General features: G+C 43.9%; 1 protein-coding gene across 8 annotated transcripts in view; it reads left to right on the top strand.

Moving 5' to 3' along the window:
- THSD1 (thrombospondin type 1 domain containing 1) overlaps positions 1-27,498 on the top strand; it is a 62,711-nt gene that overhangs the window by 26,916 nt on the left and 8,297 nt on the right. For 5 of the 8 annotated variants that reach the window (XM_058276746.1, XM_058276743.1, XM_071208310.1 and 2 more), the window contains one exon: positions 405-5,984. In XM_058276746.1, the coding sequence (XP_058132729.1) occupies positions 405-1,783 (1,379 nt within the window). In that variant the 3' untranslated portion in view covers positions 1,784-5,984. Of the gene's footprint in view, positions 1-404; positions 5,985-27,498 lie in introns of those variants that run through there. The other 3 variants (XR_009180732.1, XR_011645866.1, XR_011645865.1) reach the window with 1 other exon arrangement.

Raw genomic sequence — 27,498 nt, 5'->3', positions numbered from 1 at the left:
ATGCTGCAGAGTCGAGCGGGAACTCCGTAGGGTCGCCTGCGACCGGGAAACTCAGGCAGGACTTTACGCTGTCCTCTGGGAGGCAGAATGTCATCTCTCCTTTGCTACTGAGGCCTTCAGCTTCGGGCACGCGGCCCCGCCAGCGTTTCTCAGGCGCTCTCCCCAGCGTCATCCCTTGTAGGCGTCCGCCACGCCGCACAGGCCGCCCAGCCCCGGGATTAGCGTGCAGTTCTCTAACTGGGCACCGCGGCCCAGCCAGGTCCCCACGTAAGAACTAGAAGCTCTAGTCCTTGTTTATTGTACTTCTCTCTCCAGGTGCTAGACAAGCCCCTCGCAAACCCTAAACCGCTCAAAGAACACACACCCCTGAGGGCTCACTTGTCCTTTCTGTTTGTTTTTTGTAGCTTTCCGGCCAGCCAGCCCGACTCCGCCTCAGCCCCAGGGGCCCACCGCCTCCAACAACGTGGTGACGGTCACTGGCATCTCCCTGTGCCTGTCCATCATCACGGCCACCCTGCTCGTCACGCTGTGGCGGAAGCTGGGCCGCGCGCCCCGCTGCGGCGCCCCCAGCCGCGGCGGCTCCCTGCACACGCCAGGCTGCCGCAAGAACTCGGACGAGGAGAACATCTGCGACCTGGGCGAGCCGTGCGCGAGCCCCTCGGAGGCGGGCGATGGGCCCTCGGTGGGCACCGGGACCCCGGGCATCCCGCTGACCTGCCGGCGGAACGGCATGGCAGCGCCGGAGGAGGACGCATCCGGCAGCGAGACCTTCCAGGCCAGCGCCCAGAAGATCCTCCCGCCTCTGTTCAGCTACCGCCTGGCCCAGCAGCAGCTGAAGGAGATGAAGAAGAAAGGCCTGACGGAGACCACCAAAGTGTACCACGTGTCTCAGAGTCCCCTGACGGACACCGCGGTGGACGCTGCCTCCCGTCCGCCCCTGGACCTGGAGAGCCCGGAGGACGCTCCAGCCAACAAGTTCCGGATCAAATCCCCCTTTCCCGACCTGCCCGCGGGCAGCACTGGCGAGAGGCCCCCCTCCAGGCTGGCGGTCAGCGCCTCCCCGGTCAGCTGCGCCCTCAGCCCCAGCCAGGCCCTACTCCGCAAGTCGCAGACGAGGCCCGGGGGCAGCAGAGGGGGACAGCCAGAGCGGGGCCACCCCAGGCCTTCCCATTTCAGAAGGACGGCTAGTTTCCACGAGGCCAAGCAGGCCCGGCCCTTCAGGGAGAGGAGCATGTCCACCCTGACGCCCCGGCAGGTGCCCGCGTACAGCTCCCGGCCGCGGGCTTGTGACCAGGCCGAAGACTGCCCCAGACCTCAGAGTCGGGGGGCCTGCCTGCTTCCTGAGGAGCTGGAGCGTTTCCAAGGGGTGGGGGACGCCAGCGCTCCTCTCAGGCCCCCCGCCAAGCCTCACACCTTGGGGCAGCCGGGGAGCAAAGCAGGCTCCAGAGACCGCCAGGCAGGACTTGTGGCCGGAGCTGAGAGAACAGAGCCTCAGAGAGGGCGGAGGGGACCATCCCCCAGTCACAGGAGCGTTTCAAGGAAACACCCTTCCCCCGTCTCCCCCAAAGAGAAGTACCAGAGGGTCAGTCCTCTGAGCCCTTCACAGGGCAGAAGAGACAAGTGCCAGAGCTTCCCGGCACACCCCGAGTTCGCCTTCTACGACAATAGCTCATTCGGCCTCACAGAGGCAGAGCAGAGAATGCTCGACCTCCCTGGCTACTTCGGGTCAAACGAAGAGGATGAAACCACAAGTACGCTCAGTGTGGAGAAGCTGGTGATCTAGGCCAGGAATCAGCCTGGAGCGTTGCACAGCAGGCCCTCTGCCCAGGTGGGAGGTGGGTGGCTCACAGGGCTCCGTGGATCATTTTTGCCTAACTCTGTGCAGCAGGACACACCGTGGGGAGGAGGTAACTCACACAAAGGAAGGAGTGTGCCCGTGTCCGTTTCGCTTCACAAGGAAGACGCTATTTATCCCCAACGGTTCCCTCTGCCGGCCTCTTTCTATTGGTTTATTACTAATAACTACAACAAAATTTAAACCAGAGTAACATAGGGCTTGGTCTCTCATGTGGATGACAAGATGACAAGGTGACACGTGACTAAGAAATACTTGAACACTTACTTTAGCAGTTTCCAACTTGATAGAGAAATCCATTTCAGCTCTAAATATGTGCTGGAGCAAAGTTCACTCTGAATTTTAATTTATTAAATTACAAACACACGAGAATTTGACTCATAGGAAGAATGAATAGGTTTCGTAGTTGGCTATTATGTTAATTATCACTGCCTAGGTGCTAAGCTACCTAGACATGGTGAAACCACAAGATATTCCAGAAGAACTTTAGGATGCAACCAAGAGCCCAGGTGACTTGACATTAAATTATGTGAGTTAATTCTGCTTTGGGGAGGTAGTACAAGAAACTGGTTATTGAGGTAGTGGGCCAAATAAAGACCTGTTCACACATCCATCACTATTCTGAGCAAATAGTATTTTGGAAAGGAAAGTATTGTCTGCAGAGAATGCTTCAGCTGGAAAATGGGCAGTGGATGCTGGCTGGGAAACTGCCTGACATCATGATGCCCCTGGACCAGCCTGCCGTGGAGACCCTGAGATGGTGTCATTTGGCAACTAGTACATGTATGTTTTAAAAAATAAGTATCATTTCATTCAGAAAATGCATGAATTAATCTCAGGTATATGGAAAGCAGGGAGACTAGATTATGATTTTACAGTTCAAGCATTTTCAATTGGAAGAAAGAGGTGGAGGAGGAAATTTAGAATGATGCTTGTTTTCATATTGTCTCCTACCATAGGTCAGGGAGGTGTTCACTCTTCCAGGGTTGGATAGTCCTGGACTTATTTGCATTCTAAATGCCGTACTCTGCCATCCCAGCCTTTACAGGTCGCCTCTAGCAGCAGAAACTCCAGGTGTTTCAGGAGAAAGCTGCTCTTTTGCATAAGAGGGGATAGAGAGAAGCCCCTAAGAGGTTTTCCCAAAGGAAGAAAGCTTTCTGCTGCTTGCTGAGATGTTAGGACTGGTCTTGCAACTTGCTTTGGTTGGAAATAAGGGCTAACAAAAGAACCTAAAGGCTGGGCTCCTTCCTTGGAAATCTTTCATCAGCCGTCTGGTGGGTTGCTCTCTGCTGTCTGTGTCTTACTTCCTTCCAGCCCTTGAACCAAACTAATTGCTTATCTGCACTGGCTGGGTACTGCACTTTCTTTTCACAGTGACCTCTGTAACTGCCGCACCCATCTTGCCTTTTAGACTGTGTTTTCCATCTTCCTTTTCTAGTTTATCTAGTTTTTTTCCCCATCTAATTCCACGCTCTCTTAAGAGCGTGGAATTAGATGGGAAAATAATCACAATGAAAATATTGTAATGTTACAAGTTTCTCTCCTATTTGCTGCATTGCCACCTCATTTGTACCATCTTTATGGAAAGAAAAATACATCTCCTTTTGGAAATGCTTTAATAATACCAATCTAACTTTCAGGAACAGGAGGGGTAGATTATTCAGAGCTTTCTGGCAAAGGGTATGTGCTGATGCAAAGAAGAGGAAACCAGGCTTTTCAACTTCCATTTTCTCTGTTTATCATCCTAGAAAGCTTTGTTCTCTTTTCAAGTTCACAGGCTTGTGTGCCAGCCTTTGGGAGCAGAGGGTACATGCTCACTCATTCCACATTTCACAGTGAATTCCCCCTATGGCTTCAGATTGAGGCCAAAACTGCTATGGGGAAGGTGAGGAATAGATAAAATCATTAAGAACAGGAAGATTTTCTGTTATGTTCTTCCCTAGTACATCATGCATCTAAATTAAGAACTCAGTGAACTAATACCTGCATATAAAACATTCACCTTCTACTTATCTGTGGTTTTCTGAGGGTCTAACCAAGAGTCAGTCTCTACATTTCAAAGTCAAATTAATTTGGCCTTGGCCTCTGAGAAAGAGAAAAGTAGATGCTTTCAGCATGGTCCTTGGTGGATAAACGTCAGACTTCCTTAGAGATCATCTCCCATTCTTCACCATTATGTCCCTGGGTCCTAGCCCCAATGCCTGGTATAGAGAGGAGCTCAGGGAATTTTGCTGGGCGGCTCTTAAAAAGCCCTCAAACTGTAGGTCAGGTGGAACAGGGATAAGTCCCTCTACCACTTCAAATCTTAAACCACTGTTAACAGATGTGGGGTTTTAGTTTCTGGAGCTCTCTACCAGTGATGGGATCCTCACTTTTGGGGACCTTAGCCTGGCTGGAGGTGAAGGGGCCTCTGGAGCTTCTTGAAGTGTCAGGTATACAGTCGTCAATAAGTACTGAGTGTATATGGAGAGTGGCCCCAAGTGGATGCGGAGCCCTGCCGTCTTAGTGGTCTCTACCACTTGGTGCTCCAGAGTTTGCACCACTTTTGGGGCCTAGTGGTCCCCAGTCGGACTTCTACTTAAGTGGGTGTTACAGAGCTGACACCTCTCAGTGTGTCAAGCTCCTGCCCCTTCACCCAAATGGTAATCCAGCTGTTCCTAGCCATTTTCTCTCTTCAAGTTCTACGCCACCCCAACCTGACCCACAAAATATCTAACTGCTGGTTTATGACTTTGATGATTTCTCATTTTATTCTTGCTATGTACCACCTGAGACTGTTTAGGTTGCATAGTTATTGCTTTTCCCATTTTGCATTTTGTGAATAGCTCAGGATGATTAAGTGACTTGCCTATAATCCCACAGCTAGAAAGGGAAGGGCCTGGATTAAATTTGTATTCTTTTAACTATGTCAGACGTTTTGTTGTTCAAACCATGATTCAACTAGTTTGCCCTTGAGTCACAAGGCCTTACATAATACTATAAGTTTTAAATGCTCTGCCCTTCGTGTACAAAAATGATCCAGCAATCCAAACTAAAAAGTGTGCAATATCATTTTACAGTTACATAGCAAGAATAAAATAAAGTTGGGTGGTAGAAGTGGAGGTGGGAGTCAAGAAGCAGGAGCCCAAACATCTGCCTCTCAGGAAATGGAGAGCCAAGTTAGGCTGTGTGTATTTGATAGAACTAAAAACAAAAGTTGAAGGTTAGTGAAGTTGTAAGAGTGAACAATAGACCTAAAAATAGCCTTGTGTGGGTGGTGGGTGGAGGGGATATTAAGTGAGCTGAATTCTTATCTGTCAGAGCAAGAATCAGTAAGTATTACCATGGAAGAGCAGCCTAATCATATTTACACAGTTGGAGGCCATCAGCAGAATTAAAAACCATGAAGGTTAAAATGGTTGGACTGAGCCTGGGAAGTAGCAGTGAAGGAACAATTGCTTTTCCTCCTGTACTATTTGCCTATGCCTTTTTTATTTTCCTGGGTAAAACAAAACACCAAACAGAGCAGCCCTGCTTTGCAGGGTTGTGGGGAGGATCAGAGATGATCTACTTTTCATGCCTGCAAATATACTGGACGAGCCATCTTGACGCTCTTAGCAGAATTTGCTCCCGGAGTTGTTCCTGGACCCTGAACTCACCCACTCTTTTTTCTCCCCCTCCCTTGGGGATCCTGGATGGCTCGTACCCCCCCAGCTGTCCCACCGTGCCTGCTGCAGCTGGCATTCCAGCTGCAGTTGCCTCCCTGCCCACCTCCTCTGAGTGCCCCTCCGCTGCCAGGCCGGTGCCCCCTTGCTGCTGTGTCACCACGGATTCTCACTGCGTTTTTTATTCTCCCTCCACTGCTGCCAAAACACATCCAGGCAGCATTTCATTTTTATAAATTGATTGTAATAAATTTATTAGTTCAAATGTATGAAAACTCAGTATTCAGCTCATAATTGCTCTGCTTACCCTGTTGTTGTTTCTAAATTTCTACGTTTTAGAACCACTTTTAAAAAAATAATTTTTCTTTAAAAAAGAAGTGAGGGGATGGGAAGGGAGCAGGGCATATGGGAATCCCCCATATTTTTAATGCGACATTTATGTAATCTAAAGCTTCTTTAAAAATAAAAAAAAAATTTAAAAGTGAGATATGTTATTGTAGAACATTTGAAAAACAGATGTCATTGCTCTTTTTCTCTTCATCAGCTTGGGGGTACAAAAGAAGTCCCCTTTTGTCAATATCAAAATTAGATGACCTGAGTGCCCATATCACTTCTGGTAAGCAGGTCTTTCCTCCCTGAGACCTTCGGCCTGAGTCACTCCAGAGGTCCCAGGGAGCCTTGCACCTCTTCCTGGGGTGTTGCTCTGGCCAGAAATCTGTCAGTCATCCCACACTCCTCTTTCCCATTTAGCCCTCAGATCTACCCAAAACAAAATGCGTGGAGAAATTGGGCACCTTGCCCGGGCCACACAGCACCCAAGGGAGGGGCTTAGGAGCCCAAATCTAGTGCTTTGGAGGTGTTGCTGAGCAAGCTCGTGCTAACAGGTTTGCACACTCCTTCAGGCAGGGTTTTATGGCTGCTGGGGTGGCAGGGGAGCTATGGAGAGGTCGGAGCCTCCCGGCACAGCCGGCCCTCTCAAAACCTATCTATTTCCTCCTGTCAGCCTTCATGTTACTCAAATGTGGCCAGTCTCGAAGCCAAACTCAGCATGTAAATGCAATGCCTTCCCTCCAGCGTGGGACATGACACCCGGGGATGAGCCTCACTGGCAACGAGGGACCACTATCAAATACCAACTGATGATGCAACTGGAAAAGGACCTTATATGGAAGGTTCAATGCGGATCAGCAGAATATCCATGTCTACATAAAACAACATGACTTTAAAATGCTGTTTGACCTAAAGTAAGGGGGAAATGGAAAGGAGAAATGAGTTTATATGGCTACGAGTTTCTAAAAAAGAGTCTGGAGGCTGGCAGAAGGATTGCCCTCATGCACAACTGAGCAGAGTCAGAGAGACAGATAAAGCAGATACAACCCCCAGATATTGGTTCCTATGAAGGCTAAAGAGACCCATGAGAGTTATGGTCATGGCCGATGGGGTTTACTACCAGGGCAGATGGCCCCTCTCTGGAAATGGTGTTTATGTGTGATGAATCTGGACACAGATGTGATCTCCCTTCATAAGACTTTCATACTAATCTGCTGGAGGTGCAGTTAACGTTGGGGTTTAAGATATAGTTAGGGGATTTGAATCTCTGGACTGATAATGTGATAGCCAGGTCCTGAGCCTCAACAGACTCCAGCACCTACAATCTGATTTATTGGACTTACCACACTCAGCTAAGATGGAGTTGAAGAAGGACAATCACCACACCATGGAGCCTAGAGTGATTACAACTGAAAATGGGAGGATGGCAGCCAGCATCCATGTGGAATCTGAGCCTCCTCTTGACATAGAGGTGCAATGGACACAACCAATCCAATGTCCACATAGAAGAGGTGGCATTGGATTGGGAAAAGTGGACATGGTGGACGATGGGTATGGGGAAGGGCAGGAAGAGATGAGAGGTGGGGGCGTATTTGGGACGTGGAGCTGCCCTGGATGGCGCCTCGGGGGTGATCACCGGACATCGTGGATCCTCACAGGGCCCACTGGATGGAATGGAGGAGAGTATGGGCCATGATGTGGACCATTGTCTATGAGGTGCAGAGGTGCCCAAAGATGTACTTACCAAATCCAATGGATGTGTCATGATGATGGGAACAAGTGTTGTTGGGGGGGGGGGGGAGAGGGGGGGTGGGGGGGGTGGGGTTGAATGGGACCTCACATATATATTTTTAATGTAATATTATTACAAAGTCAATAAAAAAAAAAAAAAAAACAACCTTCTATCCTCTGGCATCCTTGCCATCATTTAGCTACAAAGGGGCAGTGAGTGGGCCACACTAATGAAAGAAGTTGTCCATGTGGAGGAGTGGCGGGTGTGGGGAGTGGGGTATATGGGAACTCCTTATGTTTCTTTAACAATTTGTGTGATCCATTTATTGTAAAAAAAAAAAAAAAAAGGTAATAGGATTTACTCCAGTGAATTTTGATGTCAAACTACAATTGTTTCTCTTAATTTTTTTGAAGTTTTTACTAAGAAAATTTTCAAAGGATCAGAAAAATTGGAAAAATAATATAACACTCATATCTACTACCAGATTCAACAACTGTTAACATGTTATGCTTGTTTTATTTACCTATTAGGTTTAACCATGTGACATTGAAATTAAAAATGGCTCAATAGAAGCCATTTCATGTAGTTCTGTTGCTGAACAATTTGAAATTATGTTGCAGACATACATGGCACTTCAGAGTGTGTCTTCTAAGAATAAGGACGTTCTTCTACAAAACCATATTATTGCCACACCTAAGAAAACAATTCCCTAAAATAATCTAATATCCAGTCCATGTTCACATTTCCCCAATTGTTCCGCAAATGAGTTTGATAACCCCAGAATCCAATCAAGATTCATGCTTTGCATTTGATTATGTCTTCCTTTCTACATCATCTCCCAAGGCATTGACTTAAAAATTTTTGTTTTATATCGCCCCCTTGTGGCTTTTTGCATGTTGTTGCTCTGTCCATTCGCTGTGCATACTTCTGTGTCTGTATTTATTTAATTTCCCCTCCCCTCTTGCAGCTTGCTTGCTGCCTGTTCTCTGTGTCCATTCGCTGTGTGTTCTTCTGTGTCTGTATTTATTTATTTCCCCTCCCCCCTTGGGTTGCTTGCTCTCTGCTCTCTCTCTCCATTTCCTGCATGCTCTTCTGTGTTTTTTTGCTTGTCTCCCTTTTTTTGTTGTGTCACCTTGCTGAGTTGGCTCTCTGCAGTGCTTGTGGGCTGGGCGGTGCTCTGTGGTGCTTGTGGGCAGGTGGCTCTCCGTGGTGTGCGGGCGAGGCTGCCTTCACAAGGAGGCCCCGGGACGTGTACCCAGGGCCTCCCATATGGTAGATGGGAGCTCAGCTGATTGAGCCACAGCAGCTTCCCCCAAGGCATTGATTTTTTAAGTTGACTGTGCCAGTTTTCTTGTAGGATGTGGATTTATCTGGGTTAGTCCCCTATTCCCCTATTTCTTGTAACTTGGAAGTCAAGTCTAAAGACTTGATTGGATTCTCTTTAAATGCTTCCCTGTGTCATTGCATCACATCAGGAAGTATAGGTGTCCCATTGGTAAGGATCCCAGGGTTGAACCCTTGATGGGGGTAGCAGTTGCCAGAGCTCTGTACTGTAAGGGTATGTGTGTTGAGAGAATTCTCCACGGGTCTCTTGCTTTTGTGAGCAAGGCACTGACTCCTTTGTTTTCTGGACTGTCTTCTCAAGGATGCTTGGATAGCACACAGCCCTGGAAGGCAGAGTGGTGACTCTCCTGGAGCAAAGGGCAGGCAGGCTTGCTGCCCAGAATAATAAAGATAACACCTTCCCCTGTGCAAAGGGCAGGCATGCTTTCTGCCAATTATAAAAGATTAGGGTCCCCTAATCTCAGGGTTCCTCTCCTGTTTTCCAACCCACTGTGTGCAGGTGTTAACTGGCCTTCTTTGCATTGCCCCGTGGGGTTTGGGGTCCAGTACAAAACTGATGCTTTTCTGGGCATCACCATTGCTGTAAGTGAAACAGTCACCAAGCCAGGGGTCTTAGGCTTTTTTTACTGCCATTCATGAAGGTTTTCACAGCCTAACCTGTCAACTTGCTAGAGTGAAATCTCAGACCCTTCACAGTACTTGACAATACGTTTTCCTTTGCAATTTATAAGTAATCCTCAGGTAATGCATTTCAGGTGTGTGACTGTCTTGTTCCCCCACATTTTCCTGAATGGTCTCAGCATCCAGGGATTTAGTTTCTATTATTCTGTTATTAACTGCATTCTTCTGTAAAGTACAACTTCCCCTCATTAACTGGGAATGGACTATAGAGTCTTCTCACAAGATAGAGTAAATACTTATTTCTTCCCCTTTAATTATTAAATTTCAGAGGAAGGAGGCAGTGCTATAATTTCTCTCCATGCACTCATGGGTTTTTTTTTTAATTAATATTTTTCAATCATGTTATTTCTTTAGATGTCCACATTGTTTGAATTTGGCCAGTGGAAGCATCTTTGAAATGGCTTCTGTGTCCTTTTGACACGTCCCAGTTAAGTCTTTCAGAGCTTTCTTGCTTCTGGACACATTAAGATGTCCTAGCTTTTATTGTGTTTCCTTGCCCAGAGCTGAACTCAACCATTTCTCTAAGGAGTCCTGTTTTTTTTTTTTTTTGGTGGGAAATAGTATTTAGAAATGCTATGGGATGCCCTTGCTTCTGGCCTTTTCAAAGGACAGCACTAAGAAATATATATATTTTAAAACCATGCGTGCATAGTGATATTTTAATTCAGATTTAACATTACAACTTTTTTCTTGACTTTTATAATGTATTTCAATCTGCTTTCATTTTAGTGTGGCTTGGGTCAAAAAAAATAAAAACTTCATAGGAAGATATACTCAAGTCTCGCTTCCATCCCTACCTTCTCTATTCCATTCCTCACACCTTTATCCCAGAGATTTCTGATTTATCTTTCCAGTGTTTATGTAAAAATGTCATATCTATATCTAATTTATAGTCTTATTCCCCCATTCCTTACACAAAATGTAAAAGAACTGGTATCTTGAAGGACTTCACTTAAATGTATAACTCAAACTCTTTTATTCTGTTTTAAAATCTGCCAACAAAGGCTCATAAGAGCCCACTTAATACAGACTTCACAAATTGGTGATTCTAAATGATAAATATTGGATATGTATTTAAAAATAAGGGGACAGTGAAGGATGCTCATGGTATCATCATGAGGATCTATTAATACTTTGCCTTTGGCGTTCCTGTTCTCCCTCTCTGCCTGGGAGAGTTTACGAGCCTGTATTCCCACAGGACTTTGTTCATAAACCTCTTTAGCATTCATCTTACTATTTTACAGTAATGTATGGGCCTGTTTTTCCAATAGCGTGTGAGATTTGAGAGAGATCCTCTCTCTGTATTTCAAGGATTGCACTGTAGAAAGAAATTCATTGTCTTTGGTATCCTGGCTCTACCACTTCCCACTGCATGAGTTTGTACTTCTTACTTTACCCCTGTGGATTTCAGTTTTCTCATTTATAAAATAAAAATATCCCTTCTTGCCAGACTGCTGATTAGCTTAGGTGAGATCATGTCAGTGAGCAGACCAGCATGTGGCCTGACCATCCTGAGTTCTCAGTGCCACTTGGCCACCATTTTGCTTGTCCCCTAGTCAGCTTCCATTTCCATTTGTGACTTTGGCTCTTTTGATGAATTTATGTATTTGTTTATTTTTTTAACAAGTCTATTTTATTGATACATATTCATAAATCATAAATCCACCCAAAGTATACAATTAATGGTATTTGGTATAATCATTCAAATGCTGTTGTGCATTCATCACTTCAGTCATTTTTAGAGCATTTTCATTATTCCAGGAATAATAAAAAAAAAAACAAACTAACAAACAGGGGAGTGGATATGGCTCAAGTGGTTGAGCACACACCTCCCACATGAGAGGTCCTGGGTTCAGGTCCTGGGCTTGGTTCCCAGTGCCTCCTGAAAAAACAGCTGCTATGTATAGTGGCCAGTCTAACAGGTGTGAAATGATATCTCAGTGTAGTTTTGATTTGCATTTCCCTAATTGCAAGTGATGTTGAACATTTTTTCATGTGTTTCTTCACCATTTATATTTCTTTTTTGGACAATTGTCTTTTCAAGTCTTTTGCCCATTTTTTTTCAATCAGGTAGATTGTCTTTTTATTTTTGAGTTGTATGATCTCTTTATATATACTGGATATATATATTTATATACCCTTATCGAATATGTGATTGCCAAATATTTTCTCTCATTAAGTTGGCTGCCTTGTCAACCTTTTCATAAAGTCCTTTGAGGTGCAAAAGTGTCTTAATTTTAAAGAGGTCTCATTATCTATTTTTTCTTTTCTTGCTCGTGCTTTGGGTATAAGGTTTAAGAAAGTACTGCCTACCATAAGATCTTGAAGATGTTTTCCTATATTTTCATCTAGGAATTTTATGGTTGTTTCTTTTATATTTAAGTCCTTGATCCATTTTTAATTCATTTTTGTATAAGGTGTGAGATAGGGGTCCTCTTTCTTTCTTTTGGAGATGGCTGTGCATTTCACCCAGCACCATTTCTTGAATAGACTGTTCTGGCCCAGCTGGGGGGGCGGGGGGCGCTTGACAGCCTTGTCAAAAATTATTTGACTGTAGATGTGAGGGTCTATTTCTGATTTCTCAATTAGGTTTCATTGGTCAATCTTTCTGTCTTTATGCCAGCACTATGCTGTTTTTGCTTTGCTTTGTTTTTAACCACTATAGCTAAGTAGTATGCTTTAAAGTCAGAACGTGAGAGTCCTCCAACTTCTTTTTAAAGATGTTTTTTTGCTGTTTGGAACCCATTATACTTCCAAATAAAATTGATAATTGGCATTTCCATTTCTGCAAAAAGGCTGTTGGGATTGCGTTAAATCTGTAAATCAGTTTGGGTAGAATTGACATCTTAACGGTATTTAGTCTTCCATTCCATGCACATGGAATGTCCTTCCATTTATTTAGGTCTTCTTTGGCTTCTTTTAGCAATGTTTTGTAGTTTTCTGAATACAGGTCCTTCATGTCCTTGGTTAAGTTTTTTTCCTAAATATTTGATTGTTGCAGTCACTAATATAAGTGGAATTTTTTTTTCTGATTTCCTCCTCATATTGCACATCATCAGTATTGTATAGAAATGCTGTGATTTTTGCATATTAATCTTGTATCCCACCACTTTGGTGAACTCCTTTATTCGTTCTAGTAGCTTTGTTGTGGATTTTTTCAGGATTTTCTAGATATAGGAGCATATCATCAGCAAATCGTGCAAGTTTTACTTCTTCCTTTCCTATTTGTGCCTTTTATTTCTTTATCTATCCTAATTGCTCTACCTAGAACCTCTAGCACAATATTGAACAACAGTGGTGACAGTGGGCATCCTTGTCCTTTACTTGCTCTCAGCAGGAAAGCTTTCAGTCTTTCACCAGTGAGTACAATGCTAGCTATAGGTTTTTTATTTTTCACTTTACCATGTTGAGATATCTTCCTTCTTTTCCTATCTTTAGGAGTATATTTATCAAGATAGGGTGCTGCATTTTGTCAAATTTTCTGCATCAATTGAGAGGATCATGTGATTTCTCTTCTTCAGTTTATCAATGTGGTTTATTACACTAATTGATTTTCTTGTGTTGAACCACCCTTGCATACCTGGGATAAAACCGACTTAATCATGGTGTATAATTCTTTTAATGTGTTTTTGGATTTGGTTTGCAAGTACTGTATTGACAATTTTTGCATCTATATTCATTAGAGTTATTGGCCTGTAATTTTCTTTTCTCATACTATCTTTATTTAGTTTGGTGGTCTTCTTTCCTGTTCAATTTTTTGGAGTTGCTTGAGTAAGATTGGCATTGTATCATCTTTGAATTGTTGGTAGAATTCACCTTTGAAGCCATCTGGTCCTGGGTTTTTCATCTTTGGGAGGTTTTTGATGACCGTTTCAATCTTTTCACTTGTGATTTTTTTGTTGTAGGCTTCTCTTTCTTCCAGGGTCAATGTAGGTAGTCTGTGTTTCTGGGAATTTGTCCATCTTGTCTACATTGTCTGTGTTTTGTTTTTTTTTTTTTGCATACAGTTGTCCATAGTATTCTCTGTGATCTCTTTTTTTCTGAGTGGTCAGTGGTAATGTCCCACCTTTCATCTGTGATTTTGTTCGTTTGCATCTTCTCATTTTTTCTTTCTCAGTCTAGCTAAGGGTTTCTCGATTTCGTTGATCTTCTTAAAGAATGAGCTTTTAATTTTGTTGAATCTATTGTTTTTGTTTGTTTTGTGTTTTTTGTTCTCGATTTCATTTATTTTTGCTCTGATCTTTACTATTACTTCCCTTCAGCTGGTTTGGAATTCGTTTGCTGTTCTTTTTCTAGTTCCACCAGATGTGCACTTAGAACTTTGATTTTAGCTCTTCTTTTTTAATGTAAGTAAGCACCGAGAGCTATAAATTTCCCTCTCAGCACTGCCTTTGTGGAGTCCCATAATTTTGTGTGCTGTGTTCTCATTTTCATTCATCTCTAGATATTTGCTGAATTCTCTTACAATTTCTTCTTTGATCCATTCATTATTAAGAGTGTGTTGTTTAATCTCCATATATTTATGAATTTTCCCTTTTTATGTCCATTATTGATTTCAGCTTCATTTCATTATTATTATTTTTTTAAAGATTTATTTATTTATTTAATTTCCCCCCCCCTCCCCTGGTTGTTTGTTCTTGGTGTCTATTTGCTGTGTCTTGTTTCTTTGTCCGCTTCTGTTGTCGTCAGCGGCACGGGAAGTGTGGGCGGCACCATTCCTGGGCAGGCTGCTCTTTCTTTTCACGCTGGGCGGCTTTCCTCACGGGCGCACTCCTTGCACGTGGGGCTCCCCAACACGGGGGACACCCCTTCATGGCAGGGCACTCCTTGCGCGCATCAGCACTGCACATGGGCCAGCTGCACACGAGTCACGGAAGCCCTGGGTTTGAACCGCGGACCTCCCACTTGGTAGACGGACGCCGTAACCACTGGGCCAAGTCTGCTTCCCTCATTCCATTATGATCAGAGAAAGTGTTTGTTTAATTTCAGTCTTTTTAAATTTATTGAGACTTGTCTTGTGACCCAACATATGGTCTATCTTGGAGAAGGATGCATGAGCACTTGGGAAGATTGTATATCCTGCTGCTTTGGGGTGTGTATTAGTTAGTCAAAGCAGAGCTGATAAAAAAACACCAGAAATTGGTTGGTTTTTATAAAGGGTATTTATTTGGGTTAGGAGCTTACAGATACCAGGTCATACAGTATAAGTTAATTCCTTCACCAAAGTCTGTTTTCATGTGTTGGAGCAAGATGGCTGCCGATGTCTGTGGGGGTTCAGGCTTCCTGGGTTCCTCTCTTCCCAGGGCTTGCTTCTTCCCAGGCTTAGGGTTCCTCTCTTCCCAGGGCTCCAACTTAAGGCTTCAGCACCAAACTCCAACATCAAAACTCCAACATCAAAAACCCCTAACTCTGTCCTTTGCCATGCTCTTTATCTGTGAGTCTCCCACCCACCAAGGGGTGAGGACTCAGTGCCCTACTGGCAGAAGAGGTTTACATGATTACTTAATTACTAAATCCAATATAATCTGATATGCCCAGAGGAAAAGATCAATTTACAAATATAATCCGATATATGTATTTTTTAATTCATCAATAATATCAAGCTGCTACAGGGTGCGATGTTCTATAGATGTCTGTTAGGTCTAGTTCATTTACCATATTATTCAACCTCTCTGTTTTTTTACTTATCTCTGTCCAGATGTTTTTTCCAATACTGAGATAAGGTGTATTGAAGTGTCTAACTATTATTGTAGAGACATCTATTTCTCACTTCACTTTTGCCAGTGTGTGCCTCATGTACCTTGTGGCACTTAGATTAGGTGCATAAATATTTATTATAGTTATTTTTTCTTGGTGAATAGTCCCTTTTATTAGTATATAGTGACCTTATCCATCCCTTATAACAGATTTGCACTTAAAATCTGTTTTGTCTGATATTAGTATCACTACTCCAGCTCTTTTTTGGTTAGTATTTTTACTTTCTTTTTCCTACCTTTCACTTTTAACCTGGTTTTGTCTTTACATCTGAGGTGGGTTTCTTGTGGACAACTTAAAAATGGCTCGTATTTTTTAGTCCATTCTATCAGTCTCTGTCTTTTGATTGGGAAATTCAAGCCCTTACCCTTCAATGTTATGAATGTAATGGCCTTACTTACTTCATCCACTTTGTCCTATGACTTTCTGTTGTTACATCATACTGCTGTCTTTCTTTTTACCCCTTAATTTACCATTCCTAATAATCTTCATTTCATTTCTATACTCTTCTCAAGTCACTCCCCCTTGTTTTTTCCTTTAAGTTCTTTGTAATTCTGGTTTTGGTAATATGTTCTATCAGTTTTTGTTTGTCTGTGAAGACTTTGAACTCACTGTCATTTTTGAAGGACAGTTTTGCTGGATAGTGTCTTCTTGGTTGGCAGTTTTTCTCTTTCAGTACCTTAAATACGTCATATAACTTTCTTCTCCATGGTTTCTGCTGGGAGGTCAGTACTTTTTTTTTTTTTTTTTTTAAGATTAAAAAAAAAAATTATTTCTCTCCCTCCCCCCCGCCCAGTTGTCTGCTCTCTGTGTCCATTCGTTGTGTGTTCTTCTGTGACCACTTCTATCCTTATCAGCAGCATCGGAAATCTGTGTTTCTTTTTGTTGCATCATCTTGTTGTGTCAGCTCTCCGTGTGTGCGGCACCATTCCTGGGCAGGCTGCACTTTCTTTTGCACTGGGCAGCTCTCTTTATGGGGTACACTCCTTGCGTGTGGGGCTCCCCTTCACGGGGGACACCCCTGCGTGGCACGGCACTCCTTGCGCGCATCAGCACTGCGCATGGGCCAGCTCCACACGGGTCAAGGAGGCCCGGGGTTTGAACCGCGGACCTCCCATGTGGTAGACAGACACCCTAACCACTGGGCCAAGTCTGCTTCCGAGTACTTAAACTTACTGCAGTTTCCTTGTATGTGATGCTTTGCTTTGTTCTTGCTGGTTCCTGAATCCTCTCTTTATCTCTGACATTTGTTATTGTGTAAAGTAGGTGTCTCGAGGTAGGTCTCTTTGGGTTTATTCTGTCTGGGGTACATTGTCCTTCTTGGATATTGCTATTTATGTCTTTCATAGGGGTTGGGATGTTTTCAGTCAATATTTCCTCAGATATTCTTTCTACTCCTTTCCCATTCTCTTCTCCTGCTGGGACACTGATAATGTGTATGTTTGTACATTTTGTGTTGTCACTCAGTTCCCAGAGACCATGTTCCATTTTTTCCAGTCTCTTCTTTTTCTGTTTTCTTGTCTATTCTAGTTCAGATATTGTCTTTGAAACCATTAATTCTGTCTTTATGTAATTCAAATCTGCTCTTTTTTTCCTTCCATCTGGTTGTGTTATTGTCTTTTGGTGTATTGCTTTGCTGCATCAGGGAATGCTATGCGGGCACCTGCACCTCTCCATGCAGGTCTGGGAAGCTTTTTTTTTTCTTTTTTCACTAGGAGGTCCCGGGATCGAACCTGGGTCCTACATATGGTAAAAGGGGGCTCAATTGCTTGAGCCACAGCCACTTCCCTCAAATCTGCTCTTACGTGTCTCTATTGTATTTTTAATATCATTCTTTGTGTCTTTCATTTTCGTAAGGTCTGTTACTTTTCTTTGCAGGCTTTCAGAGTGTTCTTTATGCTCACCCAGTGTCTTCTTTTTTACATTAAGATTTATTATTCACCCCCCCCCCCGTTGTTTATGCTTGCTATCTGCTCTCTGTTCATCTTTTTAGGAGGCATTGGGAATTGAACCTGGGACCTCCCATGTGGGAGGGAGACACCCAATCACTTAAGCCACCTCTGCTCCCTGCTTGTTGTGTCTCTCATTGTGTTTCCTAGCTGTGTCTCTTAGTGGCATCATCTCGCTGCGTCTTGTGGCAAATCACCATGCCAGTTTGCTGTCTTGTTCATCTTCTTTTGGAGGCATCAGGAACTGAATCCAAGACTTCCCTTGTGGTAGATAGGTGCCCAACTGTTTGAGCCACTTCTTTTTCCCCCAGTGTCTTCTTAATATCCTTTATCTCTTCAGTTGTATTTCTTTCAACTCTTTGCACATGTTTAGAAGAGTTGTGTGATAATCATTGATTCATTGTCTTAAATCGTATATCTCTTCGGAATATTTGGTTTGTTCCTTGGGCTGGGTGATCTCTTCCTGTTTCCTAGTATGGCTTGTAATTGTTTGCTGATGTCTAAGCATGTGAATATTGTTGGTGATTTTACTCTGATGGCCAATTTCACTTGCCTTTTTTTTTTTTTTTTTTCACAGCTCTTATTTGATATTTGGTATTCTAAGTCTTTAGTACTTCCCAGCTTAAGTTATCAAAACTGGGCCAGGGGCTGATGAATGGGGCACAGATTTTCTAACAGGGTTTAGGGTACAGAGAAACCCAGTGTCAATTTTTGTCCATGAAATTTCCAGACCAGTCAGCAGATGGCGCTCCTCAATGCACCTTTCCACAGAGGTGTATCTCTGTTTTCTTGTATTTTCTGCTTTGATTCAAAGTGATTCAAAGTGGGTTCTGTTGGCCAAATTCATGGAAGAGAAGCCCCCTGCCTTCCCCTCCCTTTTCCCTTGTAACAGCTGGCAGGAAGGAATATGGCTCTTCCCCTCTCAGCTGCAGTGAGCCTTGGGTTTTACCAAACTTAATATCTTTGTGGTGGAGGAGGGGAGCCTTCCCAGCTGCTGCCAGGGTTTCATAACTCACGTTTGTTGTTTGAGTTCTTTGTCTCTCTGTCCTTCGCCCTCCTGGGAGTTCTGATGATTCCCAAAGCAGGTTGCTCAGGCAACTTTTGGCTCTTTCTCCATTGTTTTTGTGAGAGATTTTAGCTGTGCCTGCCTATTCCTATGCCATCTTCCCAGAACTCCCTTGTTTATTGTTTTTGTCCCAACCAGTCGACCCCAACCCTTACCCCCGCCTGATGACATTCTTGTACTTTTTAAAAAATATGTTTTTTATTTATTTTTAAAAGATACATCAATCACACAAAATGTTACATTAAAAAAATATAGGAGGGAAGTGGACTTGGCTTAACAGTTAGAGCGTCTGCCTACCACATGGGAGGTCTGCAGTTCAAGCCTCGGGCCTCCTTGACCCGTGTGGAGCTGGCCCCTGTGCAGTGCTGATGTACACAAGGAGCGCGCCCCATAAGGAGAGCCTCCCTTGGGAAACGGACTTTGGCCCAGTGGTTAGGGCGTCCGTCTACCACATGGGAGGCCCGCGGTTCAAGCCCCGGGCCCCCTTGACCCGTGTGGAGCTGGCCATGCGCAGTGCTGATGCGCGCAAGGAGTGCCGTGCCACGCAAGGGTGTCCCCCGCGTGGGGGAGCCCCACGTGCAAGGAGTGCGCCCGTGAGGAGAGCCGCCCAGCGTGAAAAGAAAGAGCAGCCTGCCCAGGAATGGCGCCGCCCACACTTCCCGTGCCGCTGACGACAACAGAAGCGGACAAAGAAACAAGACGCAGCAAATAGACACCAAGAACAGACAACCAGGGGGAGGGGGGGGAATTAAATAAATAAATCTTTAAAAAAAAAAAAAAAAAAAAAAAAAATAAGGAGAGCCTCCCAGCATGAAAGAAAGTGCAGCCTGCCCAGGAATGGCACCACACACACAGAGAGCTGACACAGCAAGATGATGCAACAAAAAGAAACACAGATTCCTGGTGCCACTGACAAGGATAGAAGCAGTCACAGAAGAACACACAGTGAATGGACACAGAGAGCAGACAACTGGGGGGGGGAGGGGGAAGGAAGGGGAGAGAAATAAATTAAAAAATAAATCTTAAAAAAATATATAGGAGGTTCCCATATGCCCCACTCCCCACACCCCCTACTCCTCCCACATCCACAACTTCTTTAATCAGTGTGATACATTCATTGCAACTGAATGTTGAACAGATATCCTTGTACTTTGATAGATATTCTTTCTTCCTATTTCATAACAAGACTGGAGTTAATGGAGGGAGTGGGTTTGGACACCTCATTTCACGACTCCAGGGAGGAGCAGGCCCGCAACTGAAGGTGCCCCCGGAGTCGTCAGCGTGGCAGCCTCACTTCCTGGCCTTCAACCTACAAGCCTGCCTGCTCCATACCTCTTTTGTTACTTTCTCCCTGTCTCTTCAACCGGGGCTAAGGATCTCATCCCTGCCCTTTCGAATCATGTTGCTTGGGAGAGTTATTTGCTCTCTGTGTTCCATTCCCTTCACTTTCATCACTCTTTCATTCTTCTTCTATCCCCTCCCCACTTACTCTTCAATTCATTACAATCTAGCTTTCACCCTTGCTAGACTGAAACTGATTCCAGTAAAATTTGCTCTCATTTCGAGGCCTTTGCATTTGCTCACTTAAAGTCTTTTTGGATAACTCTATTTTCAGTCGAATCCACATCTTTCGCAATCCCAACTTGGTGTTGTCCTTTCCTGTTATATTTTTCTCTGTAATGCTTATCCAATATTTTGTAATTTTACTATTTATTTGTGTCCCCCACCAGATTGTAAGCCTAGAGGGTAGGGATTTCTTTTTTTCTATTTGTTCACTAGTTTATCCTCACTGCCTTGAACACTCTATGCACCTAGCAGGTGCTTAATATACACTCACCTACTTGAGTCTAAATGATTCCTTTTCAGATCATGGTCCACTTGGCCTCTCAGTGGCATTTGGCACTTGTTTCCCGGGCTTCTGTGACAAGCTCTCTCCTGCCGTCCTCTCCTGTTTGTAGTCTGCTTCTGCTTCCCTTTGGCTGCATTACTTCATCTTGCCTCTCAAGTATTGGCCATGTCGGTCTTGTCATTACATTTCCCTAGTCATGCCACATACATTTCCAGGCAAGTTTATCCAAGCTCAGATGAAAATTCTCAAATAGGTATTTCAAAAATGGGTCTTCTAATCTGGATCCTCTTCTCTCTCCAAACTGCTCTACATTGAGGTGTGAAGCCACTCCACACAACCAGTCCCCCAGGTCAGGAACATAGGAGGCACTTTGAAATTCTTTTCCCATTATCTTTGCACCCACTAAGTCACCAGTTTCTATCACTAGCTCTATCCCTGTGGTACTGCCTGATCATTAATGGCCCAAATGGTTTCCTTAGCTTCCTAATAGTCCTCTGCTTCTCTCTTACTCTTCCCTAATCGGCCAGAGCATTTTTGCAAAAATGCCTATCTGACCGTGAGACTCTTTTTTGATTCTCCCTGTCCACAGAAATTATCAGACTTCCTAGCATGGTACACAGGCCCTTCAAGATCCAGCCTATTTTCCACCCTTACAAAGATATCCCCCATGCTGTGTGCACTGCTTTCAGTTCCTTAAACAAGCCACGCACTTTCCCACCTCTTTGAGTTCACATATGCTGTTCCCATGCCCCTTGCCCTTCCATGCGTTGTCCATCTGGTGAGCTCCTCAGGCTCCCTGATAGGGCAGCAGAGAAGAGGAGGCTCTTCTGTGTCCCCTCCCATGATTAGTGACGTCCCTTATGGCACCTATTGCTTTGCAGTAATTGTTTTCACTTTTGTCTCTCTCGGGAGATCCTGAACCCCAGGAGGGAACGAACCACCTTCAAATCACTTCTGTGCCCTGGGAGGTTAGAGGAGTGCTGGGCACAGAGTTCTCACTCACTCAGATTTATGAACTTTACTAAGAAAAGTATTGTTCTTCACGAACATCTCATATTTAACAAGGTGACTGTATTTTAGGAGCTCCTAAAGCACTTTCTGGGTGGCCCAGCATTTGGGGATCCCTGTTCACTGCGTGGAGGAGGCTGGGGCAGGCCTGGGCTGGCCTCTGAGTGGACTTGTCCAGGGGGTGGACCCCAGGCTCCAGTTTCCTCAACTGTAAGATGACAAGAGGAGCAACCGGCGTTCTAAGATGGAACAACAACAAAACTGGAAGTGGAACTAAAGTTACAATTAGTTTAGTTTTACCATAAACAAATCAGTACTCTATAGTTTGTTTTTGCAGTGCAGTAAAATTCTCTGCACCCATTTTATGTCCACCAGAGTCACAGGTGATCGTTTTAGAAAGTAAACTTGAGGAGGGCAGATAGCCTTTTTGTTTTTCTTTTAAGAAAATTGTGAGCTTACAAAACAATCATGCATGACATACAGGATTCCCATACATCACTCCACTACCAACACCTTGCATTGTTGTGGAACCTTTGTTACAAGTGATCAATGAATATAATCAGATATTACTGCTAACTGTAGTCCATAGCTTATATTTGGTGTATTTTTCCATAAAGCACCCTATTATGAACACCATGCATTTGTTATAGTTCATGAGAGAACGTTCTCGTATTTGTCCTGTTAACTACAGACCATCAGCCACCACAGGGTCCTCTGTATTTGCAGTCCCATGCTTTGTATAATCCATGCATCGTGTTCACTCAGAGGCTCTCGGTTTCACCACAGAGTTGTGCTGTCATCACCTCAGTCAATTTTAGAACGTTTTCATGACTCCAAAAGGGAAAATCCATAGCCCTTGTACCCCCCATTGTCGACCCTTAGCGTGGGCAGACATCCTTTCAAACCCCAGCGAGTGGCTGTGCAGAGAACCTGGCAATTCCTATAGCCTGGCTGGGCTGACTCGACACAGCTCAGGGCCACTTCATGGCAAGTTTAGAAAAGGCACCATTCAAAGCAGATTTGCTGTGATCTTACTTAGAAGGAGCAAGGAAAAAACATTTGTTGTAAATGGAAGGCACTAGTTTATCCAAGGGAATAGGAAGGAAGCTGATGACCTGATTTGTTAAAGCCAAGTCCCTCGGGTTACATAGGGATGAAAAGTGGAAATGCCTGCCCTGAGATGCTTCCTTGTGCTCAGAATAGACTCTCTGCAAATACCTGTTGAGTGCCTCCCGGTGTTCTGTGGGCTGTGGCTTCCTGAGGTCCTCGGAGCAGCTGGCCGTGTTCCTTAGTAGTGCCTTACTGTTAGCGGCCTAGCGTCTTTGTAGATGGTAGAGGAGAGAAAAGGCCAAACCGGAGTAAACACTGGGGATTTAGCAAGGGCAGATGAGCGGAGAGCTGCAGAACACAGCAGAGGAGACCCCATGCCAGGTGATAGGAACCTCACTGGGGGCACCAGTTCAAAAACCAGTGTGGGCCGCTTGCCTGAGGGCTCACTTTGGCCTGCAGGTGAGCTTTGGGCAGGCCAATGACTGAAACATTTTCCAGCTTGAATCCTTTTTTGATGGAACCTGTACAGTCCAGTTTTCACAGGTTCTAATACTCCCTCTTGTCTCACGCATTTCTGTAGCCTGAGTGCCTCCTGAAGTGCCTCAAACTGGTTTAGAGAGAGCAGAAACCAGAGGCTATTGGGTGTCACACTGTTCTCAAATTAGACAAAATAGTCTCCAAAATTGGTTTAATCCAGAGTTCAGAACTGATGGGTATTGTTCCTGTATTTTGTTATCTTAAGAACTTTGTTTCCTGCTGTGATGTATGAAAGGCACTTTCCCCCAGTGCCTTTATTGTGTGCCTTCAAATGGCCAGCCTAAGTGCTAGTAGATGGACACCTCTTTTGATTTGCATGGCCTCAGGAGGCTCAGAGGGGAAGGCGGGTCTGAGGTTACACACAAGCTGTGGCAGCAGAAGGAGGACTCACACACCTTTAGATTCCAAAACCATGTCACTTCCACTGGACTACAAGGCAACATGTGATTTCCTTTCACTTTGGCTACTGAAAGGAAGGAGAATAATTTCATGATCTGTGTGATAATCAACATGAAAAAGCCCATTGCAAGTTTATATTAAAATAATAGTAGCTAATGTTTATTGATTGCCTACTATGTGCCAGACATTGGTTTTAGGGTTTACTCACCCAATTCATTTAATTCTCACATCAACTCAATAAGGTGGGTCCCAAAAATAGTCTCATTTTACAGATGAAGACAGTGAGGCACAAAGAAGTTAAATAACTTTCTCACCCAAGAGCAGTCACTCAGGGCATGGAAGCTAGGATTTTAACCCAGCAGTCCAGCTCCACAGTTCACATAGGACAAACAATAAAGCATTTTGTAGCTTTTTCTCTTTTATTTCAGGATGGTAGACAGTAAATTAAACAGTAATCTGAATTCAAAATCCAATAATATTTCTGTTGAAAAAACAGTTGTACCAGCAATTCCTCTCTTATCTACACACCCAAAAGAATTTGGAAAGAGGGACTCCAACAGATGCCTGTAGGCCAGTGTTCACAGCAGCGTTATTCACAGTAGCCACAAGGGGGGAACAACCAAGGGTCCATCAAGAGGTGAACGGATAAACGGAATGTGGTACATACACACGATGGAATACTACTCAGCCTTGAAAATGAACCAAGTGTTGATACATGCCACAATGTGGATGGACATTGACAGCATTATGCTTTAATGTTTTCATTAAATAAAGCAGACAAAAGGACAAATATTGCATGAGTCCACTTATAGGAAGTACCTAGAATAGACAAATAGAGACAAAAAAAGTAGATTAGGGGCTGGGGGAAGGAGAATGGGGAGTTACTGCTTAATGGGTACAGAGTTTGTCTTCGTAGTGATGAAACATTTTGGTAATGGAAGGTGGTGAAGGTAGTGCAATACTGTAAATGTAACCAGTGCCCCTGAAAGATATGTAGAACTGGTTAAAATAGTCAAAAAATAAATAAAACTACTCTAAAGAAAATAAAGGTGATAAAAAGAGACAATTGTATCCTGCTTATGGAAATTTTTATTAACAGTAAACATTATTTGGCATTCTGTGATAAGTGTGTATAATTCCTTTGGAAAGTTGTAGGAGTATAAAATATCTTTTCAAGATAATCAGATGGAGACAGTCTTTGTTTATTAGGAAAATGAGGTACAAAACCGTAGGGTGCACATCTCTCAGCCATGGAGGAGCCACAGCTCTGCTCCAAGGGAGCTGGCCATCTGTTTCTACTCCACCACTTCTAGGTCCAGATGTTCTCCTCCTCCCAGCACAAATCCCACAGCGTATGTTTTCCAGTCGGAACTTCTTGTTCAAGCAAATCAAAGCCAAGCAATGTTTTCTGGAGGCTGGACTTTGGCTGTTGCCAGCCATCTGCAAGGACACACAAGGCACTTTGCTGATGCTTTTGTACTGGATTCTCAACCAGCAACAGGCAACATCATACCTGAAATTAAACTTTTGATTTTGGTATTCCATAAAAACGATTTCAATGTCAAATCTAGGATATTACAGGAAAAAGCCCTTCCTAATATATATAAAAGGAAGCAGAAATGTGCCTTGCTCGCAATTGTAAAAACAGCATTAGGACAAGAATGTTTTTGCTTGACCAACTTTTTAAAAGCAAATTGATTCAGAATATTCATCAGGTGATATTCATAAATAAGGATTGCTGAAAATCATTTGAATAAAAAGAGGATAATCATTAATGAGTAATTTTAACTTACTTTCCACACATTTAAAATGTGGTTTAAGACTAAAGGAAGCTTTAGAAGAAGGAAAAAAAGATGCCCCATATTTGCACTACCACTTTTCACTTTGAGGTGCTCCTTTCTAGTTGTGACATCATGAGTAATTCATGAGTACTATGTAGGACACGTTTAGGGTACTAGGACAACCTATCCAAAGTCCTCTCTCCTGCTTTAAATTTCATGATCCATCCCATTAAAACCAATTGAAGTGAAAAAGGAGGACTCTTCTCCCATTTAAAAACAAGTTTTAAGTACAATTCACTTTCAGGGAATTTGAGTATTTTCTAGGGTTCGAGAGGGTGGAGTGGCTATAAAAACCAACAGCTGCTTTTTGATTTTATGAAGAAGTTCTACAGGCTTGGCAAAGCAGTATGAAAGTATTTTTTGAAAAGTAAAGTTGGCAAGAAATAGTCACGACATGCCTAAGGAATGATTGTGAGTTTGGGATGGACTTGGATGTGTGGAGGTGGAGGCAAAGGGTCAACACAGGAGACCAGACCCTGCTCAGAGGATAGCAAGTGGGGACTCGATCTAGCTGGTCCTGCCATCAACGTGTGGATTGAACATCTATGCCAAAGCAGATGCAAGGCCATGTATTATTTATATGTAAAGTATATTATGATATTAAAGTAATGCGTTGCCAACATTTGTACCAGAAACCAGGGCCACTGCTTGTGTTTTTCCTCCTTAGAGCTCCAGGGATGTGATGTGGGCATTGAAAGACTATCCCTGGGGAGTGGACGTGGCTCAAGCTGTTGAGCACCTGCTCAATGTGGGAGGGCCTGGGCTCAATCCCTGGTGCCTCCTAAAAACAAAAAAGCAAACAACGAGTAAACATATGACAAAACCAACCCGGGGAGCCAATGTGGCTCAGTGGATGAGTGCCAGCTTCCCATATACCAGGTCCCCGTTTCAATCCCCGGGCCTGGTACCTCAGAAAAAAAGGCTATCCCAAGTGAGATGGGTCTGGTTGGCATCCGAGTTCCAGTCTGAGGAATCACAGCTAACATTTATGGAGAGCTTGCTGGGGTGAGGCACTATTACATGTACTTTATGTGTATTAAATCATTTACTCTTTACACCAACTCTGTAGGTAGCTGTCTTCAGATGAGGACACCGAGACCCAGAGAGGTTAAATTGTTTGTCCAATGTCACAGTGAGTGAATGGCTGAGTCCAAATTATAGCCCACAAAGGCAATGAAGGCACTATATCAATACGAAAGGCAAAAAAAAACCCAAAAGAATATGGGATTTAGTTTCATTTTAGGAGGTACTGGGGAATAAACCCAGGACCTTGTATGTGGTGTTGCTGGATTTTCTCTAGATTCTTGGCTAAGCCACAAGAAATGAATTTCATGAGCAAGCCAGGTTAGTTAAGCCAGTCATTTATTAAGGAATGAAGAGAAGACAAATGGGAGAAAATAACAGATCAGGGGTCCCAGGTAGAGAGGAAAGGGTTGAAAAGAGATAAAGATGGCTGATTTACAGACTACAATTCCCCATTACAGATTACAAGTGCCCAGGTTTTACTTGCATGGTGTTTCAGGCAGGGGGGAAGAAGGCAAGAGCAGGGGGTAGAAACCAAGAATGGGCCGGTTCGGTCTTTGCAGTCACTTTTTAAACCATTAATTATTCCACCCCTTTGCTAATGGCAGGGGAGGAGTCCCAGGTGTTTGCTGTTTTGATTGATTACCCCACCCCTCAATCCCAGGGAGGGTCCAATGATAAGGACCCTGGAGAATATCTGGCTTCTGGAGGAAATCTCGTTCTGAATGGGGGTTCTCGCAAGTTCTTCCAGCAGCCCTCTTGGAGGTCCTGATGTCCACGTGGCCTTCCTGTCAGGCTCCGATCCATCTGCTGATTCCCTCTCTTACTAGCCTGTCTCAATGGGAAGCAGGTGCTCAACCAATGGGCTACTTCCACTGCCCAATGAGAGTTGGATTTTTGTTTGTTTTTAGGAGGTGCCAGGGATCTAACCCAGGACCTCATACATGGGAAGCAGGTGCCCAACCACTTCAGCTACATCCACTCCGCAGATTTAGTTTTATGACTTATGGATATGATTAACCACTTTTTCTTCATTTTCTTCATTAACAAGGAGAACTTGGACTCCCTGTCATTTAACCAATCTGTGTTCATTTTTGTATCTTTCTGAACAGTGGAGAAACAACTGAGTTTGTTTTAGGATGAAATGAGATAAATGTGCCTGGAAAAAAAAAAGATTTCTGTAGCCCAGGCAATTTCTCCAGGGCTCCCGCTCATAACCACTGTGTATTAATGGCCCCTCTGAGGTGTGGCACTGCAAGGGGGTTCCCAGAATATCTTCCACAGAACAGTGGCCGAAGGGATGCCACCTGTCCAAGGGGCTCACAGCACATTTACTCACAATATTCCCTTCGTGACAAGCGCACAAGTGACATTAATAGTGTGGTGGGTGAACGAACGTTTTCAGGCCTGACAATGTCACCAGATGGCTCTGGGTC

The sequence above is a fragment of the Dasypus novemcinctus genome, chromosome 15 (assembly GCF_030445035.2).
Source record: "Dasypus novemcinctus isolate mDasNov1 chromosome 15, mDasNov1.1.hap2, whole genome shotgun sequence".
Classification (NCBI taxonomy): domain Eukaryota; kingdom Metazoa; phylum Chordata; class Mammalia; order Cingulata; family Dasypodidae; genus Dasypus; species Dasypus novemcinctus.
This window is presented reverse-complemented; position numbering and strand designations above follow the sequence as displayed.